At 38.7% G+C, this 20057-nt stretch overlaps 1 protein-coding gene across 3 annotated transcripts in view; it reads right to left on the bottom strand.

Annotated features, from left to right (window-relative positions):
- pde4dip (phosphodiesterase 4D interacting protein) overlaps positions 1-20057 on the bottom strand; it is a 90632-nt gene that overhangs the window by 60173 nt on the left and 10402 nt on the right. For all 3 annotated transcript variants that reach the window (XM_019346730.2, XM_013273524.3, XM_025899744.1), the window contains exons 2-3: positions 15871-15914; positions 14323-14390 (exon numbers count right to left, since the gene is read on the bottom strand). In XM_019346730.2, the coding sequence (XP_019202275.1) occupies positions 14323-14390; positions 15871-15877 (75 nt within the window). In that variant the 5' untranslated portion in view covers positions 15878-15914. The remainder of the gene's footprint in view (positions 1-14322; positions 14391-15870; positions 15915-20057) is intronic.

The following is a 20057-nucleotide window of genomic DNA, read 5'->3' as shown; positions in this document are numbered from 1 at the left end:
ACAGGTAGGATAACGAGAGGATGGGGAATGTAATGAGACGGGGGAGCAAGCAAAACTCAAAACACCGAACACAGGACAAGGACTATCAAAATAAAACAGGAAACACACGACAGGCACAGAGGCAAGACAAGAACTAGAAATCAAAAAATACTAGAGAACTTAGGGAGCTAGAAATACAAAACAGAAACCAAAACACTAACAGTGATAAACCATGATGAAATCAAAGATTAATAATAACACGAAACACTGGGTCACCGACCCAGAACCGTGACACAGAGGGACTCCAGGAATACAATATAAACCGAAATCAAGAACAGAACTAGAAGAGAACTAAGTTCTTTGAATAGCAACACACAAAGAAGCCAGGAAACACTAAAAGAAAACAAAACTCTGTGCACTGGGTCCTAAAACCAGGGATTCAAATATGTGAGTGATGGCAGTTGCTATGAAGTTGTTTACTACTCCTCAGCTGGTTGGTGAGTGATTGCAGGATTTTGCTTGTGGATGCTACAGAGAGGTATACAGCACCAAAAACCTCCTTATGGTTGCTTTGATTGCTAGCAGATTACCACAGTTGCCTTTAGGCTCTGACGGCAAACACTTGATAACTAACCACAGAACAGTAACGACACTTGAAAAAGTGTCAAATGGAAATGAAGACCGTGAAGACAGTTTGCTTTTAAAGTAAAGGTAGTAAAGTAAATGTAACTTTTGAGCTTTAATCCAACAGAACCTCTGAATACACACAGACACACACACACACAGACACACACACACCGACACACACACAAGTACAGTTACGTGCAGGACTCTGTTGAGGAAATTCTATTAACAGTGTGACCAGAGGATGACGAGATGGCTCTTTAGTAAATGTACAGACGCATGTGTAGATGTTTTCAAGCACCACATAGCTATTCAATCACACATGAATGCACTGGTGTATAGCTGCATGTACTATGTACACTGGATGTGTGCCCTCTTTTTTGTTGTCTGTGGATGAAAATCAAAGGGACAGGAAGTGTAGCTAGAGGGCCTCACTGCACTGGACCATCAGTTGGCAGGATGAGAAGCGACTGCATAATCAGACAAAGGGTGCGGGGGGAGGGGGGGGGAGTGGGAGGGAGAGGGGGAGCTGGAAAGAGGAATGCATCATGTAACGAGGGAAAGACGAAAGGGAGGGTCAAGCAACAAAAAGATACAAAAAAATAAAATAAAAGCGGTGCAGAAATGAATCAGTGCAGAAGTCACAACAAGCTTATTTCAGAATTTTAGCCAACTAAGACTTACTAGCCTTCACTGGGTTATGTAGCTGTGGTGTACTGTGTTTGCCTCACACACAAACACGAATGCGCAAAAGCACATGGAAAGCTGTAACCTGGATTCAGTAATTCAGACTGTCATGTTTGTGAAAACATTTATCGGCAATGATATACTCCCAAGTCTCTTAGGCCCTAACCTTAACCATCACCACATAGTGCCAAACCAGCCTAAATCTAAAGGCAATTATAGACGCGTGTTGCGTGTATAGGTTTTCATATCTGAACATATATACACACACCAAACACATTGCATTTTTACAGAAATGTATTGTTAAAAAATGCACAAGAAAGGGGGATTCAGGCTTCATCCCATGCTCATGAGAAGGCAGCAGAAGGGAGAATTTCATGTGTTGATTTAGGAACTGAAGCTCTATCACAACTGCTTTCATTCATATTTCAGGTTGTCACTGGGACAGTTTGACCTCTTGTTGGCAAAGTTGGGACTTGGGACCACATCTGAGTAGGCAGAGAAATAATTTCATAGAACCAGTTGACCTAAAGCAGTTTCTAGCTGTGGTTTTGAGGTAAAATATTAGTATTTTACCATTGGTATTTTCAGTACCAGTGCTCGTTTTGAGCTATGAACGCACACTAATCCGAGTGGTCAGATCTGTTTGTTTGGATCCCAAAAAATCTGAAAAATCAAGCTTGATTAAATAAAATAAATGCCCCATTTTTTCCAGTAAAATAAGGTCAGTGTGAACAGTTGCTTGTGTAAAGGCCTTAACTTTAAATATAAACCTATAAACCTGAACAAATTGCTAACAAATCTACGAATTTCATCTAATAGTCTAAAACTCGATGAGTTGTATTTTCATGTCTCTATTGTCATGAATTTCTTTTATTTTCTTTTTTTAAGTTGACAAACATATGAACAGCATAGAAATGCAGCAAATTACTATGCCATGTGAGTCGATCTTATTATTACAATGTTATTACCAATGTATTAACAAATTTTATTTTTTATATGGTATTGTGCAATTTGATTAATTACCTTTAATAATGTTTTTTTTTTTTAAACTGTACATAAGTACTGTACAGTTTGTACAGTACTCGAGTACATGTGTTTAGTGTTTGCAATAAATCTTTAAGCTAATGGTAAAAAGTAAAGCCTTTTAGATTAAATGAAAATACATTTTCTCAGTAAGCTTTAGATAGCTACACTTTGTCACTGGTTTTATTTCCCACGTTGCATAACCAACAACAGCTGAACATAATTGAGAGTATCTATGTTTGTGTTGTGTGTAAAGCTCTGGCTGACAGCTACCACAGTGTCAGTCAGTCTGTCTGTGTGAAGAATCCAAACATATAATCATTCTGAGGACAGAGGGGACTTCAAGACAGCTCAACACTTTGTGGCTTTGAGCTATGTGAAGACTTTAAATGTTTCAGATATCAGCGTTCAAAACTGTTTTGGTTGAATTTTCATGGCAGTATGCACCGCCTGCTAGTCTTCACACCTCTTTTTTAAGTTTAAATGAAATACAGTACTTCACTTAATTGCCAAATAATATTTTTTTTTCCTCTTTGGACTTACTATTTTTGATACAATGTTTCTGCCGTGTTAAACGAATATAAAACTGCACACATGGGAAAACACCGTGGCACTGCCAGGGAATTATATGTTCCCCCAGTGCCTGGCTGCATGGTCCAATGTTGCGGCTGTACTTCATTAGCTATCTCCTCTTTACCTTTCTCTGACAAATTCAATAAATGCTCATCTGGTTCCAATTAGGCTCTCGTTAGCAATAACTGGCCTGGTATTTACTAACAGCATTACTCAACACTAGCTGGCTTGGCTTGGCTATACTAATCTGAGACAGGCCACGTAGCCTTCTGGGCTTGTTAGTAACTTGCCAATCAAGTCTGCCCTTCAGAAACCCGTTATCTCTAAAAAGCCTCCTCATGAATATCCCCTAGTATTTATAGTAAACAGTTATTTTCTGTTTAGTCCCAAGAAAATGCTAGTTTAGCTTACCAGCAGTTATACATGTATCTAATGCTGATATATTTCTATTTTCTCTATGCAATGAAGTACCTTGGAAGTGCCATATAGTTTTAACGAGGTACTACCAAAAGACAAATCAAATAGCATCCAGGGTAGATATAAAATACAAACTGGGAAAAGGTGTGGGTCTTTAAATTCAAAGATCCTCTGAAAGTGCAAAAGACTGCACACTGCACACTGTTTTTCAAAGTTTATGAAAGAATGTAATTATTTTATGTAAAAAACCTTTAATAAAGTATAGTATATGTGGTACTGGAAAATATTTTTCCATGTTCAGCTTAACGTGTTTTTCAGAGGTTGTCTTGGAGTTGTGAGGTATTTGTACAGCACTCAGATTCATCCACTGTGGGTCAAAGCTTCTTTTTCAATGGAGAATTTGATGGTCTAATTCTAATGTTTCACTGGCAAGAGAAAATATTTTCACAGGGTGGAAAGGGTACTCTTACTTGGAATTCCAATATTAGGAAAAAAAAGAAAAAAGAAAAGAGTAGCTTTGAAAACATGTACATTGTATACACACAACAGATTTTAATAGATGTTCCGTATTTGTATATGAAAAATGAACAGATGTACTAATGACTGTTTTCAGTGACGAATTTATTCATATTTTATTTGTGGCTGCCAAGTTGCAATCACAAAAGCTAAAAACCCAGGACAAAAAGGGCAGTTCTTTGGAGGTTAGCTCAAAAAGAAAGTCAAATCCAAAAGACTCCCATGTTAAAATTCACAACTTTGAAGAATTAAAAGGGTTTAGCTTCTCAATTTTTAAAAACTAATTCATGTGGAATGAATTGCCACTTTAGCTGACTGTTGTCAGGAATCTTTAGGTCTGTTTCTGTTATTTCTGTTATTGGTGTTGTTTGGAGGACTTATCTGTTAAACAGTTAGGCCTACAGACTGTTCAAGAAGTCTGTTCTTCAGTTTTGTTGACTGAAATTTTGTCTGTTACTAATTAATACTCATTAGCAGATACCTGTGCGCCCCTGCAATTTATTAATGCTTCTTGTTGGTCACTTCTGGCTCCATGACAATATAAATACATATGACCAAATAAATTAATTACAGTTTGTTTATGGTAGTGAAACAACAGTATAGTTCACTGATGTTTTTTTTAATAGCTTTTTCAGAACAGTGGAGCTCTCTGGCCCAGGGGAATGGGATGTGTTAGCTTCTAGATATTCACACTTGTTAGGAGGATACAATCATTGTATTCATCCTGTAAAGAGTTTTTCAAAATCTAATCAGGTTTCAACATGTTGAAATAGTCAGGAGCATGATGAAGAGAAGCTGCTGAGTAGTACTTAAGCACATAAATACTATTGAGAATGTCAGTGACAGACAATATAAGAGCAAATGGAAGAGTGTTAAAGAGAAACAGAGACAGATAAAGCAGTGTGGGACTAATGTAGACAAGTAGAAAATTTCAAATAGAAAAGCGAGCAACTGATGAAAGTCAGGAGTTTCTTTAGCTGCTCCTGGTCTTCCTTTCCCCCCTCTGCTAGTAATTATTCCATTTCAAGGCTCCCTCAATCACAGATAAGTCAAAGGGTTTACCAAAAAGCACCTGTCCCCAAAGCACAGAAGAAAAACTCTCAGTTTCAACACTCCATTCTAATGTGCTGATTCCAGGAACCTTACATTGGAAATAAATGATGACACATGGGTGCTTTGACCAGTTCCAACTGAGGATTTTTTTTTTCTTTTCAAACATACATTTTTCCTCCCTTTTCTCTGGCAACTGGATAAGTTTTCTCTGGTATGTGAGGGGGGAGGGAGGAAAAAGAAGGTTGTCTGTACTGAGGTCTGTTCTGCACATGTTCCTCTTTCACAACCTTTTATAAGTTATCCCAACTGAGGAAAAGAAAGAGATTTAACAGTGGGAAAGAAGAACAACAACAGACAAAGTCAGAGTCTGCAGAATGTGTCTGAGGAAAAAAGAGAAAGATGGGTGGAGGAGAGGAGATGACGAGACGGCTTTGATTACACGCAGATCTGGTTATTACCAGCCTGCAGAGAGACTCTATTAAACAATAACAAATGGAGACCATCAGTCAGTCCATCGGTAATAGGCTACAACAAGAAGTCGGCTGATGGGAAACACACATACTAATAGTCAACGCAGGCAGACTAAAAAGATATAAAAGCAACTTCTTAAAAATCTAAATTAAATTTCCACTCTTAGGTGTTTTTGAAAGAAAAGTGTCACATTTGCCAACTCTTTGGCAGTTTAAAGGAAAAAAGCCTGTTTGGCTAACGTGTCTGTATTGCCTGAGTCTACAGTAGACGGTAGTGACGCATTGAAACTTTTGCACCTTGTGGATGTTTGGCATCCAAATTTTTTATCACTGCAATCTTTTCTTTAAGGTTTCTGAGATTAAAGTTTACCTAATTTGCATAGCATTTATTAGTTATGTTGTCTATGTGTTATACAGAAGCATCTCTGCTCTGAGTCCATCCCAAGTGACTAAATTCCTCACCCAGCACTAAGGAAGAGCCCAGTAATCCTTCTGAGATGGCTGAGCCATTTGTATCCAAAAGTTTGTTCTTCAGTACTCACAGCTCATGGCCATATATGAGGGTAGAAATGTTCACTGGCTGGTAAACTGGCAACTTTAATTTCATGTTCAGGTGTCTTTTCACCAAAAAAACACGGGTACAGCATCTACATAACTGTGGAGACAGCACCAATCCTTTTGTCATCTCCCATTCTCCACTTACTCATGAACAAGACCCCAGGACATGTCAGCTTTTCTGCTTGGGGCAGCAAGTCGTGACTTGAAGTAGACACTCCACCCTTTTCCTTGGTTTCAGATTGGGAGGACTAATTCTCCAACATGCAGAGAATCAACCAAGTATATCCACCCCTGTCCACTGACTCTCACAAAATTTCAAATCAATTCAGAGCAATTCAGTTTTATTTATATAGCACCAAATCACAACAACAGTTTCCTCAGAGGACGTTATATTGTAAAGTAAAGAACCCTAAACTATCCTAACTATCACATGACCCCCTATGAGCAACCACATTGGCGACAGTGGGAAGGAAAAACTCACTTTAACAGGAAGAAACCTTGAGCAGGACCAGGCTCAGGGAGCGGCAGCCATCTGCTGCAACCAGTTGGAGGTGAGGGGAGGAAAACAAGACAAAGACATGCTGGGGAAGATTAATAATAACTAATAATTAAATGCCGAAAGGTGTATAAACACATAATGAGTAAAAAAAGATGACTGAAGAAGAAACATGGTAATCCCTCAGCAACCTAGATCTATTGCAGCATAACTAAGGAAGGACTCAGGGTCACTTGATCCAACCCTAACTATATACTTTATCAAAAAGGAAAATTTAAAGTAGTCTTAAAAGTAGAGATGGTGTCTGTCTCCCAAATCCAAGCTTGAACCTTGTTCCACAGGTTAATTCAAATATGTAATATTCATGCACTGCTCAAAAAAATTAAAGGAAAATTTTGAAAACACATCAAATTTGAATGCTGAATTTCTATAAACGACTGGATAATATGTTAAGAGCAAAAGGACACCGTATCATTTGTTGGAAATAAAAATGATCAACCTACAGAGAGCTGAATTCAAAGACACACATAAATCAAAGTAAAAAAATTATGTGGCAGGCTGGTCCATTCTGGAGAAATTTAATTGCAGCAACTCAGAATGGTACTGTGTAGTCTGTATGCCCCCCACGTGCTTGTATGCATGCCTGACAACATCAGCGCATGCTCCTAATGACACAATAAATGGTGTCCTGGGGGATGTTGTCCTTGATCAGGACCAGTGAGGTCCTTGCAGTTAATGTTTCTAGCAGTCTTTGTTGTTATAATGAAATCGTAGTCAATAAAATTTTGAATGTGTTGGAAAATTATTTTTTTTTAGCTCCACAACAGTTTACATGTTTGTTGCCATTTCCTGAACAAGCTGCCATGAATTATGGTCTTGTAAACCAGCTATTTTCCTCAGGTGGTGATTGTTAGGATTTGTGGAGGGTATTCAGACTGTGGTTTCTCTGCCTCTCTGACCCCAGAATGAAAGACTGGCTATACTATTAGAGTAATTGCAAGATATGGCCTTCCACTAAGTTTTTTTTCTTTTTTGTGCCATTTTGTTTGTAACTGTTTCCATATGATTGGTTGGGCTCATGGGAGGACAGATGATGAAATATAACACACAAATCCCATCTAAATAACAGAAAAACACACAGAGCTTTCTGTATATCAAATGCACACATTAATATATACAAGGATACACCCACACACACACACGCACACACACACACACACACGCACACACACACACACAGTTGGGGTTGTGATCAACTGAGTTGTTTAAAAATGATTTGTTGACATGTAAGAACTCCAAAGTGTTTTAATGCTTTCCAGGAACGACATAAAATACAAAACTGTCAGAAATAAAACATAAAAAAGTTATGATTATGAAGGGTGAGTCAGTGTGGTTATGTTGCTGGTCGAAGGGGTTGGAAGCAGATTACTGTGCATTTTTACTGAACAATTATCATCCATGACCAATGCTGTGATCAACTCAATATGTCTTCTTTGACCCAGTGGAGAAGATCACAAATTGCACAAGCCTGGGACCAATTAACAAGTTATAGGCGTGCATGGACTACCAGTATACTTTTCAGAGTCGATTTGTCTCTCTTTCCAGCTGGTGGCGCTAGTGCATCTCACTGAAGCCTGTCCAGATTTACACTGACTAAACATGCTACTCTTTCCTATGGCCCACAGGCAATACAAGGTCCTGGTCTTCTGGTTAAATAAAAAAAAATGACACTGTGTGTGAACACCAATGCATATACCAAATATTTCAAAGCAAATAACAAATCAAAAGAGAAATTGTGTCCTTCCACCTCATTGTTCAAACAGAACAGACTGAGACATTTCTGTTTGTCAGTGTAGGGCAGCTAATTCGAGTTTGAGTAGATCTGCTGATTTGCTCAAAGCTGAGCTCCTGTTTATTGATCTGCTGCATGTCTGAGTACTGCTGCGGTGAAAACTGACTCCTCTGCTGTCAGCATGTCTTAACACTCATTAGCTCAATCAGCGGATACCCTGCAAAAAATATGATCAGGACCTACCATCCTTGAAATGCATAGAGTCAAGCAGCAGTATTTCTTAGCAGTTTATCATAGAGGGAACAGGCAAGTAGAGCTAACCAGCGCTGGCAGTATTTAGAACAAAACACACAGCTGTTCACAAGAACAATCAACTGATTAAGAGGATGTATGATTTCATATTTCTAACTTCGAGGGTGCAGACAGACAACAATAGTGTCAATACAATAGTGAGAGATTTGAGAAAATCAGTTTTGAGCTCTGTATCACAGTTCAATATCACTGAACTAATACAGATTTGGATGGCATTTCCTGAAATACAGACAATACTCTGACATTTATTTATTTATTTTACAAAGACTGCAGAATGTCCATTTCCTGTTCTGAAGGACAATGCTCTGTAAACTTTACTTTGATTTTTAATTTTTGACAGAACAACTAGGTTATGTCTCAGTGTGTGCCTCTTGTATCTAAATAGAAGTCATGTCCTAATTTGTGCAAATGACAGCAAACAATTGAAATATCTCTGAAAGCATTTAGATTTAATGTCCATCGATTTATTGGAATAATATGAATTTTAAAAATCTAACACCACTACCACTTTAAAAATGATAAATTTTATCTAATGTTCAGTGCTCACCCCAAACAGTTGAATAGTTTATGTTTTATCATACTTTCTTTTAATGGAGGGAGACAGCGCATCAATTAAAGACTCATAATGTCTTAAGTAAAGTGTAGTTTCTAAACTGATTTCCATGTCATGTGAAATTAGTATCACATGACCCGCGTGGCATCTTTCTTGGCCTTCAGACAACAAATTCTGATGGCTAAAGATCCAAACGGGACAGGCAAAAAAAAAGAAAAAAACAAACAAACAAACAAACAAACAAAAGACATGAAAACTCCTTACAAAGCATGGAGGTCACTAACCATTCATCTAGCACCCTGAGGCTCTATGAGCAACAGAAAGAGGGAGGGGGAGGAGGAGTGAGTGTCAGAGCCACAATACAGGATGAAACATGGAGCATTCGGAAATACCTCAGGAAGATGGGCCCCTGAGATGAGCCGTTCCAATAGTGCCTCAGACAATGGAGATAGATGGTGATAAGGAAGAGGAACTATAATGAAAGACCAAACCTCTGCATGGCATGTACCATCAACAGATCAAGTGGATCAGAGCACAGAGGCTCTGATGATAGCAGCACAAGAAGAGACCTGAAGCATCAGCTCCACAGAGGCAGCAGTTTACCAAGGCTGACAGGACCCAAGCTGGCCTGTGTGCAAAGATGCCCCTGAGACTAACTAACACATAGTAGCAGGATGTAAGACGCAAGGTTGGGCCATATACACTGAGACAGGTAACGAACTCGCAAGTGTAGCCAGTGAAGCCAGCAACCTTGCCAGTGCAGCCAGTGACCTCAAAAAGCAGAAAAGCACAAGAAGCAAAGAGAAGATAGAAGACTCAAGAGATGAAGGCAATTACCAGAAATGTTCCATTTAAATCACACACAGACCTGGGTCAACTGCAGGATCGGCTGTCTTTTTTTTGTCTCTGTACAATATTGAACGCGATCCATTACTGCCACTCTGGTAATGGTAATCCATCTCTGACAGACCTTTCATAGCATATGTGGCTTTTTAGAAGTGAACACTGAGACCGAGGGCAAAATAACAGATTAACAACCCTAATTTGTCCTGAGGTTTTAATGGCCAAAATTATATGCAATCTTCCCCCTGTCTTCTATCAATCTAAGCGTCTCCGTGGTCGGTTTGAATTTACATTTATAGTCAGCCATGTGCTTTCAATTTCTTCTGTGGACTAATAAAGGCCATTTGAGAAAGGGGCATTTTGATTGGGTGATTTCTCTTTTTTCTCTTTAAAAACCTCTGGACGGCAGAGTGTGAATGTTTGACAGTTACAAATGCTGCTCTGGCAGGTTCACATTTCTTTCAACCAGCCAGCGAGAGGACTGATTCTTTAAGCTGACGCAAATGTGGAGAGAAGACAAACTGTGCACACACACACACACACACACACACACACACACACACACACACACACACACACACACAAAACCTGGATTCAATAATCCAGACTGCTCTATTAAGATGAGAGGCTGAACATACATAACCACTGTCAGAAAAACTCAATGTAAAACTACGGAGGAAATGAAAGTTCAACAAAGTTTAATGTGATCCATCAGAATATTTAAATTTTTCAGACAAGAACCTGACTGCACTGTCTCTGCGCCATACTGAAAATTAGTTGTTTCCGTTTCTTATAGTTTGAGAGCCTGAACTGTAAATACTTCTGCCTGACGAAATTCTGATAAATCATTTTCTTAAAGTCTTACACTGTGACTTTTACAGTTTTGTGCCAGGTTTCTGAGATTTACCACATCTGAAAATATCCAGTACAGTGAAACTTCCGCGTGGTATTGTATAGTTTGCACATCCATACTAGACTAGTGTAAGAGTGGGACATCAACAGTTTTTGTAAAAGACATTCCCACTGTAAAAAAAAAAAAAAAAAAAGGTATAGAAATAACAGACAAAACATTTGTTTCACAATTTATCAATCAGAACTACATTCAGAGTGAATAAATCCCAAAGTATTGCAGAGTCCTCACAAAGTGTGGGACAATTTTCACAATTTTAAAGATTTGCACACAAATAGGAATATCTCTGCAAAGGCAGATTTCTTTATCAGTTCCAGTGAAAGAGAATAACACCCAAATATGGCAAAATCCAAAGTCTGTAGTCTATATAGCAGGGGTAGGCGACTCCAGTTGTTTTGAAAGGCCAAGACAGATTCCAAACCACTGCTTTTTAAAGACATTTTTTATAAACGTGTGCAAAACAAGGCACTTCAGAAGTTACGCAATAAATTATTAATGGCAGTACCTGAAATCTTAAGTTACTGGCATTATATAATATATGCAATATATAAAACTAGCCTGGTACTTTACATGGCAGCAGTTTAAGGAAATAAACTTATATATAAAATCTGTTCTCTGGCTCACTTTAAGAATGACCAATCAAAATGTCTGTGTTAAAATAAAACAAAATCAAATCAAAAATAAAGCAACCTGAAAGGCAGTTCTACCATCTTCAATACAGACTTTTTACCATAATCATATTATCATATTTAATCTGCTATGTCTGTTTTCAAACTACTGTGTTTATCTTTAATTTTACCACTGTGCAATCCTCCCTCCCCCTTTTTAGTACCCACAATTGTTCATTTAGAGTAGCAGAAATGTTACTGACTAAATTTTGGAATTATTTTAGATGAAAATTTAAAAAAGAAAAGAAAACATCAATTAGTGCTCACCAGGTTCAAATTTACATGATTGTGTAAAAAGTGTAAAAAAAACAACAACTCTTTGCTCCTTGAAAGGATTCTTGCAGGTCTGCAACACATTGGCTGTAACTCCAATGGCAAGCACTAGTAGTATCATCCCACTTTTCTCATCTTTGCAAACAAAACCAGTATTAAGTTAACTCCTAGTCTGCTCTATATGCAGTACTATGTGTGTACAAATAACCCGACTCATCCTTTCATCCCTTCATGGGACCGTCAGAGTGAAACTTCAAAGCTACCCACACACTGTAATGTGGCCTCCAACCAACCAGCCTCTTCCTGTAGCTTCAGAGAAAACACAGTGTATATGAAATACACAATATGACAGTTACCATGGAGATGTGACGTTCTTCTTCTTGAAATCTGAGACCTAATTGAGGTTTTTCTGCTCTCTACTCTGTACCTGTTATTACGACATAATTATGCAATTCTGAACTTCCATAAAAGCTATTAGAGCTAATCTCATTAGCAGTGTATTGCTCAAGGACGTTTTTGATATTTAGAAAGCCTGAACCATAAATCGAGCAAACAGCAGTGATAAAGAGACAACCCACTTCCACTAAGTCACATATTATTTCTCTGAAAATGTTAGATTTCTCTTTGTACTTTAGTTTGCTTAGAAGTAGAAAAATATAAACTTAGTAATCAGACAACATTAAACATGTTTAATGAATAATCAGAATGATCTCATTACACTACAATGCTCTGCATGGAACACTGCGGTCCTTCCATTTATTTTAACCATTCCTACAAAACAGCATTTGTTCTTATTTTTAAAAAGGAGACAATCTGGTACAGGTTTAACACAATAATTAGGCCTGATCTGTAATCTGGTGTCCCTGAACAGCAACACTGGAAGTAGCATGATACTCCCATAGCCAGCCAGTTGTCTGTCAGGCCCTAATTTGAGTCACTGAACTAGACTGCTCTACCCTATTTGTGGTACTGGTATGGAATCATTTAATAAATATTAGGATTTACTGTGACGTATAAAGCATAGAAGGAGATGGTGGTTCAGTTTTGGTAAAAAAATCTAGGATTTAATTGCAGGTATCTGTGTGTTCTTTGCACACGTACAGTTTATGGAAGTAGTTTTGCAATCATTAGTTGACAAACTTAAGATTCCACCCACTCATCTCTTTTGGGTCAAAAAGCCGATGTCACTGTCTCACAGTTGTGATTAAAAAAATCAGTAGCATAAAATATAAAATGAGGTCTTTTAAATCTTTTAAAATATTGACTGTTTATTTGTTACATTCAGAAATAACCTTTTGGAGAAACAAAAATTAATCAGGCAGTTTGTCCTGTGAAAAAATATAGATTCAATCTTCTCTGGCTGTAGTTTGAACTTTCATACTTCACTACAGGCCAAACTCACCACCGTTCAACATTATTACAACCAGCAAATCCAGCCTGTTTTTCATCTATACTTCTGTCCTTCAATAAATGGGGTAATTGCAGCAAGCACCTACAGAGTTATATCAGACCCATAATGCTAGTGGCAGAGATCCCAGAATTCATTACTGCGGGATAGAAACAGACCTAGAGGAGCACCATGCCCCCCATTTCATTGGTGTTTCATACAGACTGTTTAATTTCCAACATCTAAAAATATTTTGTATATGCAGGCTTTTAAAATGCATTAATCTCTCTTTTTTTTTTATATGTGAGTCTGTATTTGTGTTAACCATCTGATCATGGAAGTGGACAGCAAGGCCGAAACGTTTGACATTGCTGTTAAGTATATCAAATGAAAATGAGCTAGAACACATGAAATGTTGGTGGCATCAGCTGCAGTAAGTAATGTGAGCAGAGAATGCTTCAGATTATAAGATAATAATTTCATTGCAGTGGCATTTTGTCAGGCAAATCTAAAGTCACACTGGTGAAAAAATAGTGGCTATATCATTCAAAAAGCACCCACGTCATGTCCAAAGGATCACCAGAAGGGATACGTTTGATACCTTTTAATATCACAGTTTTAAAAATGTGCTGGCACTTGTTGTTGTTTTTGTTTTTTGGACCTTATAGGCAGTGAATGCACAGTCTGCAGTTTTTCAGTTTCAGTTAAAATATACCCCAACACAAGACTCACATACTCCAAACAAATGACACCTTGTGCACTAATGTGGCACAGCAGCAAACCTGACAGAAATAGTGGTCGACTGAGTAAGAGGTCCACAAATTAGAAATAGTTTTACAGTCTGTCTAAAAGTGGCAAGACTGTGGAAAACCAGCTTTAGTAAAGGGAACTCTCTAAGTCATGAGGACTTTCAGTTGCCACATCAACTTCCTGAACACACCTAAATAGTAATTAACAGTGGGCAGAGGCAAGCCTGGGCCTGTCTGACACACAGTAGATGACTAACATTAGTGTAGTCTCATCAAGTTCACAACTCAACAGCTATTTTCTTGCAACACTAGGAGATATTTGTTGTTTCTATCAGCTTGTTTCTATCTACACCAAACAGTGTGACATATCTGGCCTCAGTCAGTATCAAAGGAATGCTCTGCTTTCTGCACAGGTTCGTATCTGAGCCCATATCCTTACCTGTTCAAACTCTCTGAGGCTGTGCATCTGTACTGGGGGTCCTTTGTCTGTTTCGTCACCTGAGAAATCTGCACAGGTAGAAGAAGAAACATGTACACATCAACTCTGTAAGCTTACGGCCATTACTCTCAGAGGAGCTATTCTGCTGCAGGAATTTAATATCCTTAGGGTTTTCTGTGTTTATAGCTTTATAACACAGAACACGTCTGCTATATACAGTGTGTTTAATAGTAAAAAACAAAAAGCATTTGATCTGTAAAATGCTGATTAAATCTCCTCATGAATGCTTCCTATTTACAGTAAATTTACTCTAGTTTCTGAAAATTATCAGTGCAACAGCAACGGGTAAAATTTAAACACTTCAGGGTTTTCTGAGCAACATCTCTGAGACGGTGTGATCAGCCATCACCTCGTTATGAACCCATTAAACCTAGTTACAAATGGGCTGTGTGTGTCCTTATACACACACTCATAGAATTGATATAGTAAACCGTGGTCCAATTGAAATATTTCCAGAGGTCTAAAGACATCTCAAAGCCATGCTTATCCCCTGTAACAGGCCAGGAGTTTTCCAAGAAAACTCCACGCAATACTTAGAATTCGATTTGTATAATAGTTTGAATTTTATTCCTTTAAAAGCAGGGCCAATTATCTGCAGGAGAAAGGGGGTGGTGGTGGTGAAGGGCAAGATCCCAAGGGGTGTAATCACGTTAGCTTTGGCAGAGTTTATATTTCTAACGGTTCTTTAAAATTGCAGCACATTAAATATTATTAAAAAGCTGTTGTGTAAGAAGTTAGAAGGTATCCTGGATCAAGTGCTGAGATGTTAGCTGCCGCAGTGCCTCCAGCAAGCCAGGCTACAAAACACTACAGATCACCGATATGAATGACATAATAGTAGAAGTATGCAAGCACAGATTTTGTTTGATTGGACTTTTCAGAACCATCATTAACATAATACATTACTTTTGTCCAAATCCTCATCACATTTAAATCACACTTGGATGGCTAGTCTTAAATTTAGAATTACATTTTAGGAAACATTTATCTTCCTTTCAAGAGTGGGATGATTATATTTAAATGGTAGATGTCATTGTGGTCATGTTAAGTTAGCACGCCTTGTTTTATTTAGAGTGACGCCTCAGGTTTTTACTGTCAGCAATTAATACTGTGAATTTTGACAAGTAATTTCATGTCATAGTCCTGGTCTTTGACCCAGGACTATGATGAAGCTAGAAGCCAGAGAACAGTGATGCCTGAGGTAATCAGAGCACTCAGGGCAGTAACCAGCAAACTGGGTGAATGGATCCAACAGATCCCAGAAATCACTTTGGAGATCTGTCCTAGGAAGTGCAAAGATACTTCCCAGGCCATCAAGCTGCCAAGGTAGGAGTTTTCTTAAGTTATAGGACCCAAGTTTGAAGGATAAAGGCAGCTTACTTACAAAGAAATGAACCTTGTCTAATTTTTAGAAGCAGGAGAAAATGCACATTTAAAAAAATAAGACAAGCACCACTTTGCATTTGTAATAGATTAGGAGACACTTACCCATCATGCTCTTTGGTCTGGGCCGTTTATCTGCACCACAGTGCCTGAAAACAGAGACAGCTATCAGTAAAGTCCCATGCGTCTTCACCAGCAACCACATAATGATCCTTATCTTTGCACTAAACCTTTTTCCTGCTGGAGTCCTGTCTGCATGATGTATGAGTGAAAATGTGGTAAGTCGTACAAAGCAGTAGGAATGAGCAGAGCTGCTTCACACTGCCATGTCAGAGAAGCTGACACTCACATGCTGCTGGTGGAAAATGAGTCAGCAAATGCTTCAAGTCACACAGCCATCAGTCACCAATGGGGAAACAGTAAACAAAGACAGCATGGAATAATCCAAGAACTCCTTCCACCAACTGGCCATGAAACTCTAAAGGGGCTTCTTAGAGACTTCCTCATTTTTGGGACCTAATGTGAACTAACCTGTGCACCCCTGCTAATATACATGAATTACAAGCCGCCATATATAGGAGAATGCTGTGATTGGTTGAGGTTGGTTAATTAAGTTACACTCCTGAGACATATCCTGTAACTGGTAATTTTAAAATACTTTATGAGCTAATGTTATAAACTACCTATCAACAAATCCGTGCAGTGATAGCTAGATGGCTAACTTCTTTTGCTAACATTGCATTGCCAAATTACTTCACCAGCTAATATGATCTGTTAGAATAACTTGTGTATATCAAATGATATTTATTCATCAGTAAATGATTTATTATCCAAAAGCAAAGACTGAATTCATGTGAATTAATGGTTGGCAAGCTAGCCAATTTTGCTGTCATTATACCGTTATAACCTGGGGTCAAAGCAGCCTGGAACACTGAGGAATGGTGTTCCGACACCTTTAGTTGAAGAGTAAATAAATCTGATTGACAGTTTAAAACAAAATACTGTAAAGCAATTTCATTTTTTAAGAGCTGCAGTCTAACGGTCCTTTTAGCTGTTTTTTTTGAGACAGTTAAGCCACTAAATAATCCCACATGCACACATCCTTTTCTCATCTCATTCTTTTGATGCGTTCATGGTTAAGATATAACCATAAGTTATGTAAGTTGTGTCCAAAGTACTTCAGCATCTAGCTAGCGCCACAGAAGTGGAGTGAACAAAATCCAACTTTTTTGAAGTGCCGGGTAATTTCAAATTCATCATTTTAAAAGGCTCAATATATGATATATGACACACAAACTGTTTCTGTGCAATTTGGCACATAACTTGACACAATGGGTGCAGTGGCTGTATGTTAATGCGTGATCATTTTACTCTCTGAGATGGAGAGTAATATAAGAAAGAGGAGACATGAGAGGAAGATGAGAGATTCTTTTGTAAGGTAAAGACTGCTCAAGAAGTGGGGTCGCTGTAGCTCAGGAGGCAGAGCAGAGCATCTACTTATCAGAAGGTTGCTAAAACCCAAATTGCTTTCTTATGCATCCATTGGAGTGTGAATGATTGTGAATATTAGGGAGAAAAAGCATCGAAAAAGTGGTTGTGTGATTGAGTGAATGGGGCATGATGTTTAATGTGCTTTGAGTCCTCAAGTAGAGTAGAAAAGCATTATGTGTAATTGCATTGGCTGTATTTTTAGATAAACAGTTGTATATAACTATTGTCTACAAAATTTGTGCATAAGTTTTCTAAATTTACAATTTATATTTGCATTTCAAGTCATGAAAATAATTTACTAAACATGTCTGTGGTTTTTACAGTAAAAAATATATAACTACTACTAGGATTTTATATTTTTTGTGTGATTTTATATGAAACGTATACCTACTGCATTTGAATCATCTTAACCATATGTAACACCGGATTATGTGTTGCTTTTTTTTTCTTTTTCTTTTTTTTTGATTTTGCCACCCCATTTGATTTCCATGCCAACCTAGAAAATTTCTCCTGATGCGCCCCTGATCAACCAAGATTTAGGGTGAACCCATGAGACCTTGCCTGACCCTATCATGTGACTTACTGAGATCAAATGACCCAAGATGTGAGTGGGCGTTAAGGTGTCTGGAAAAAAATCTCAAAACTGGATTATAGATGGCAGACAGTTGGTGTCGCAAGCCACCCCCTCTGTTCAAACACGGTCGTTCACAGTGGACATACAGTGGCTTGCAAAAGTATTCGGCCCCCTTGAACTTTTCCACATTTTGTCACATTACAGCCACAAACATGAATCAATTTTATTGGAATTCCACGTGAAAGACCAATACAAAGTGGTGTACACGTGAGAAGTGGAACGAAAATCATACATGATTCCAAACATTTTTTACAAATAAATAACTGCAAAGTGGGGTGTGCGTAATTAATCAGCCCCCTGAGTCAATACTTTGTAGAACCACCTTTTGCTGCAATTACAGCTGCCAGTCTTTTAGGGTATGTCTCTACCAGCTTTGCACATCTACAGACTGAAATCTTTGCCCATTCTTCTTTGCAAAACAGCTCCAGCTCAGTCAGATTAGATGGACAGCATTTGTGAACAGCAGTTTTCAGATCTTGCCACAGATTCTCGATTGGATTTAGATCTGGACTTTGACTGGGCCATTCTAACACATGGATATGTTTTGTTTTAAACCATTCCATTGTTGCCCTGGCTTTATGTTTAGGGTCGTTGTCCTGCTGGAAGGTGAACCTCCGCCCCAGTCTCAAGTCTTTTGCAGACTCCAAGAGGTTTTCTTCCAAGATTGCTCTGTATTTGGCTCCATCCATCTTCCCATCAACTCTGACCAGCTTCCCTGTCCCTGCTGAAGAGAAGCACCCCCAGAGCATGATGCTGCCACCACCATATTTGACAGTGGGGATGGTGTGTTCAGAGTGATGTGCAGTGGTAGTTTTCCGCCACACATAGCGTTTTGCATTTTGGCCAAAAAGTTCCATTTTGGTCTCATCTGACCAGAGCACCTTCTTCCACATGTTTGCTGTGTCCCCCACATGGCTTGTGGCAAACTGCAAACGGGACTTCTTATGGTTTTCTGTTAACAATGGCTTTCTTCTTGCCACTCTTCCATAAAGGCCAGCTTTGTGCAGTGCACCACTAATAGTTGTCCTATGGACAGATTCCCCCACCTGAGCTGTAGATCTCTGCAGCTCGTCCAGAGTCACCATGGGCCTCTTGGCTGCATTTCTGATCAGCGCTCTCCTTGTTCGGCCTGTGAGTTTAGGTGGACGGCCTTGTCTTGGTAGGTTTACAGTTGTGCCATACTCTTTCCATTTCTGAATGATCACTTGAACAGTGCTCCGTGGGATGTTCACGGCTTGGGAAATCTTTTTGTAGCCTAAGCCTGCTTTAAATTTCTCAATAACTTTATCCCTGACCTGTCTGGTGTCTAAATCCAATTGAGAATCTGTGGCAAGATCTGAAAACTGCTGTTCACAAATGCTGTCCATCTAATCTGACTGAGCTGAAGCTGTTTTGCAAAGAAGAATGAGCAAGGATTTCAGTCTCTAGATGTGCAAAGCTGGTAGAGACATATCCTAAAAGACTGGCAGCTGGAATTGCAGCAAAAGGTGGTTCTACAAAGTATTGACTCAGGGGGCTGAATAGTTATGCACACCCCACTTTGCAGTTATTTATTTGTAAAAAATGTTTGGAATCATGTATGATTTTCGTTCCTCTTCTCACGTGTACACCACTTTGTATTGGTCTTTCACCTGGAATTCCAATAAAATTGATTCATGTTTGTGGCTGTAATGTGACAAAATGTGGAAAAGTTCAAGGGGGCCGAATACTTTTGCAAGCCACTGTAGATGGCCTCTTTCACTCCTCTATCAAACGGTCTGTGTCCTATGTCCAAAATATGAACATTTGCATCCTCGTAACAGTGACCTGTAACCTTTAGATGCAGATATAGTCTCGTCTTGTCAAGGTGGCTCTTCTTTGTTGTGCCATGTGTTTATGAAGTGGCTGTTTGGTTTGTCCAATGTAGAGGTCTGAGCACTCTTCTCTGCACTGTACAGCATACACTATGTTGTTTAGTTTGTGTTTGGGATTTTTGTCTTTGGGGTGAACCAGTTTTTGTCTGAGGGTGCTGCTGGGTCTGAAGTACACTGGGATCTCGTGCTTGGAGAAGACTCTCCTGAGTTTCTCTGAAAAACCTGCTACAAAAGGGGATGACAGTGTTGTTCCATTTGTCCTTCTGATTCTCTCTAGTTGGTGTCTGACCTTCTTTTCTGTGCATCTTTGGTGA

Source organism: Oreochromis niloticus, linkage group LG17, assembly GCF_001858045.2.
Source record: "Oreochromis niloticus isolate F11D_XX linkage group LG17, O_niloticus_UMD_NMBU, whole genome shotgun sequence".
Classification (NCBI taxonomy): domain Eukaryota; kingdom Metazoa; phylum Chordata; class Actinopteri; order Cichliformes; family Cichlidae; genus Oreochromis; species Oreochromis niloticus.
The sequence above is the reverse complement of the archived record's forward strand: the minus strand, read 5'-3'. Positions and strand labels throughout refer to the sequence as shown.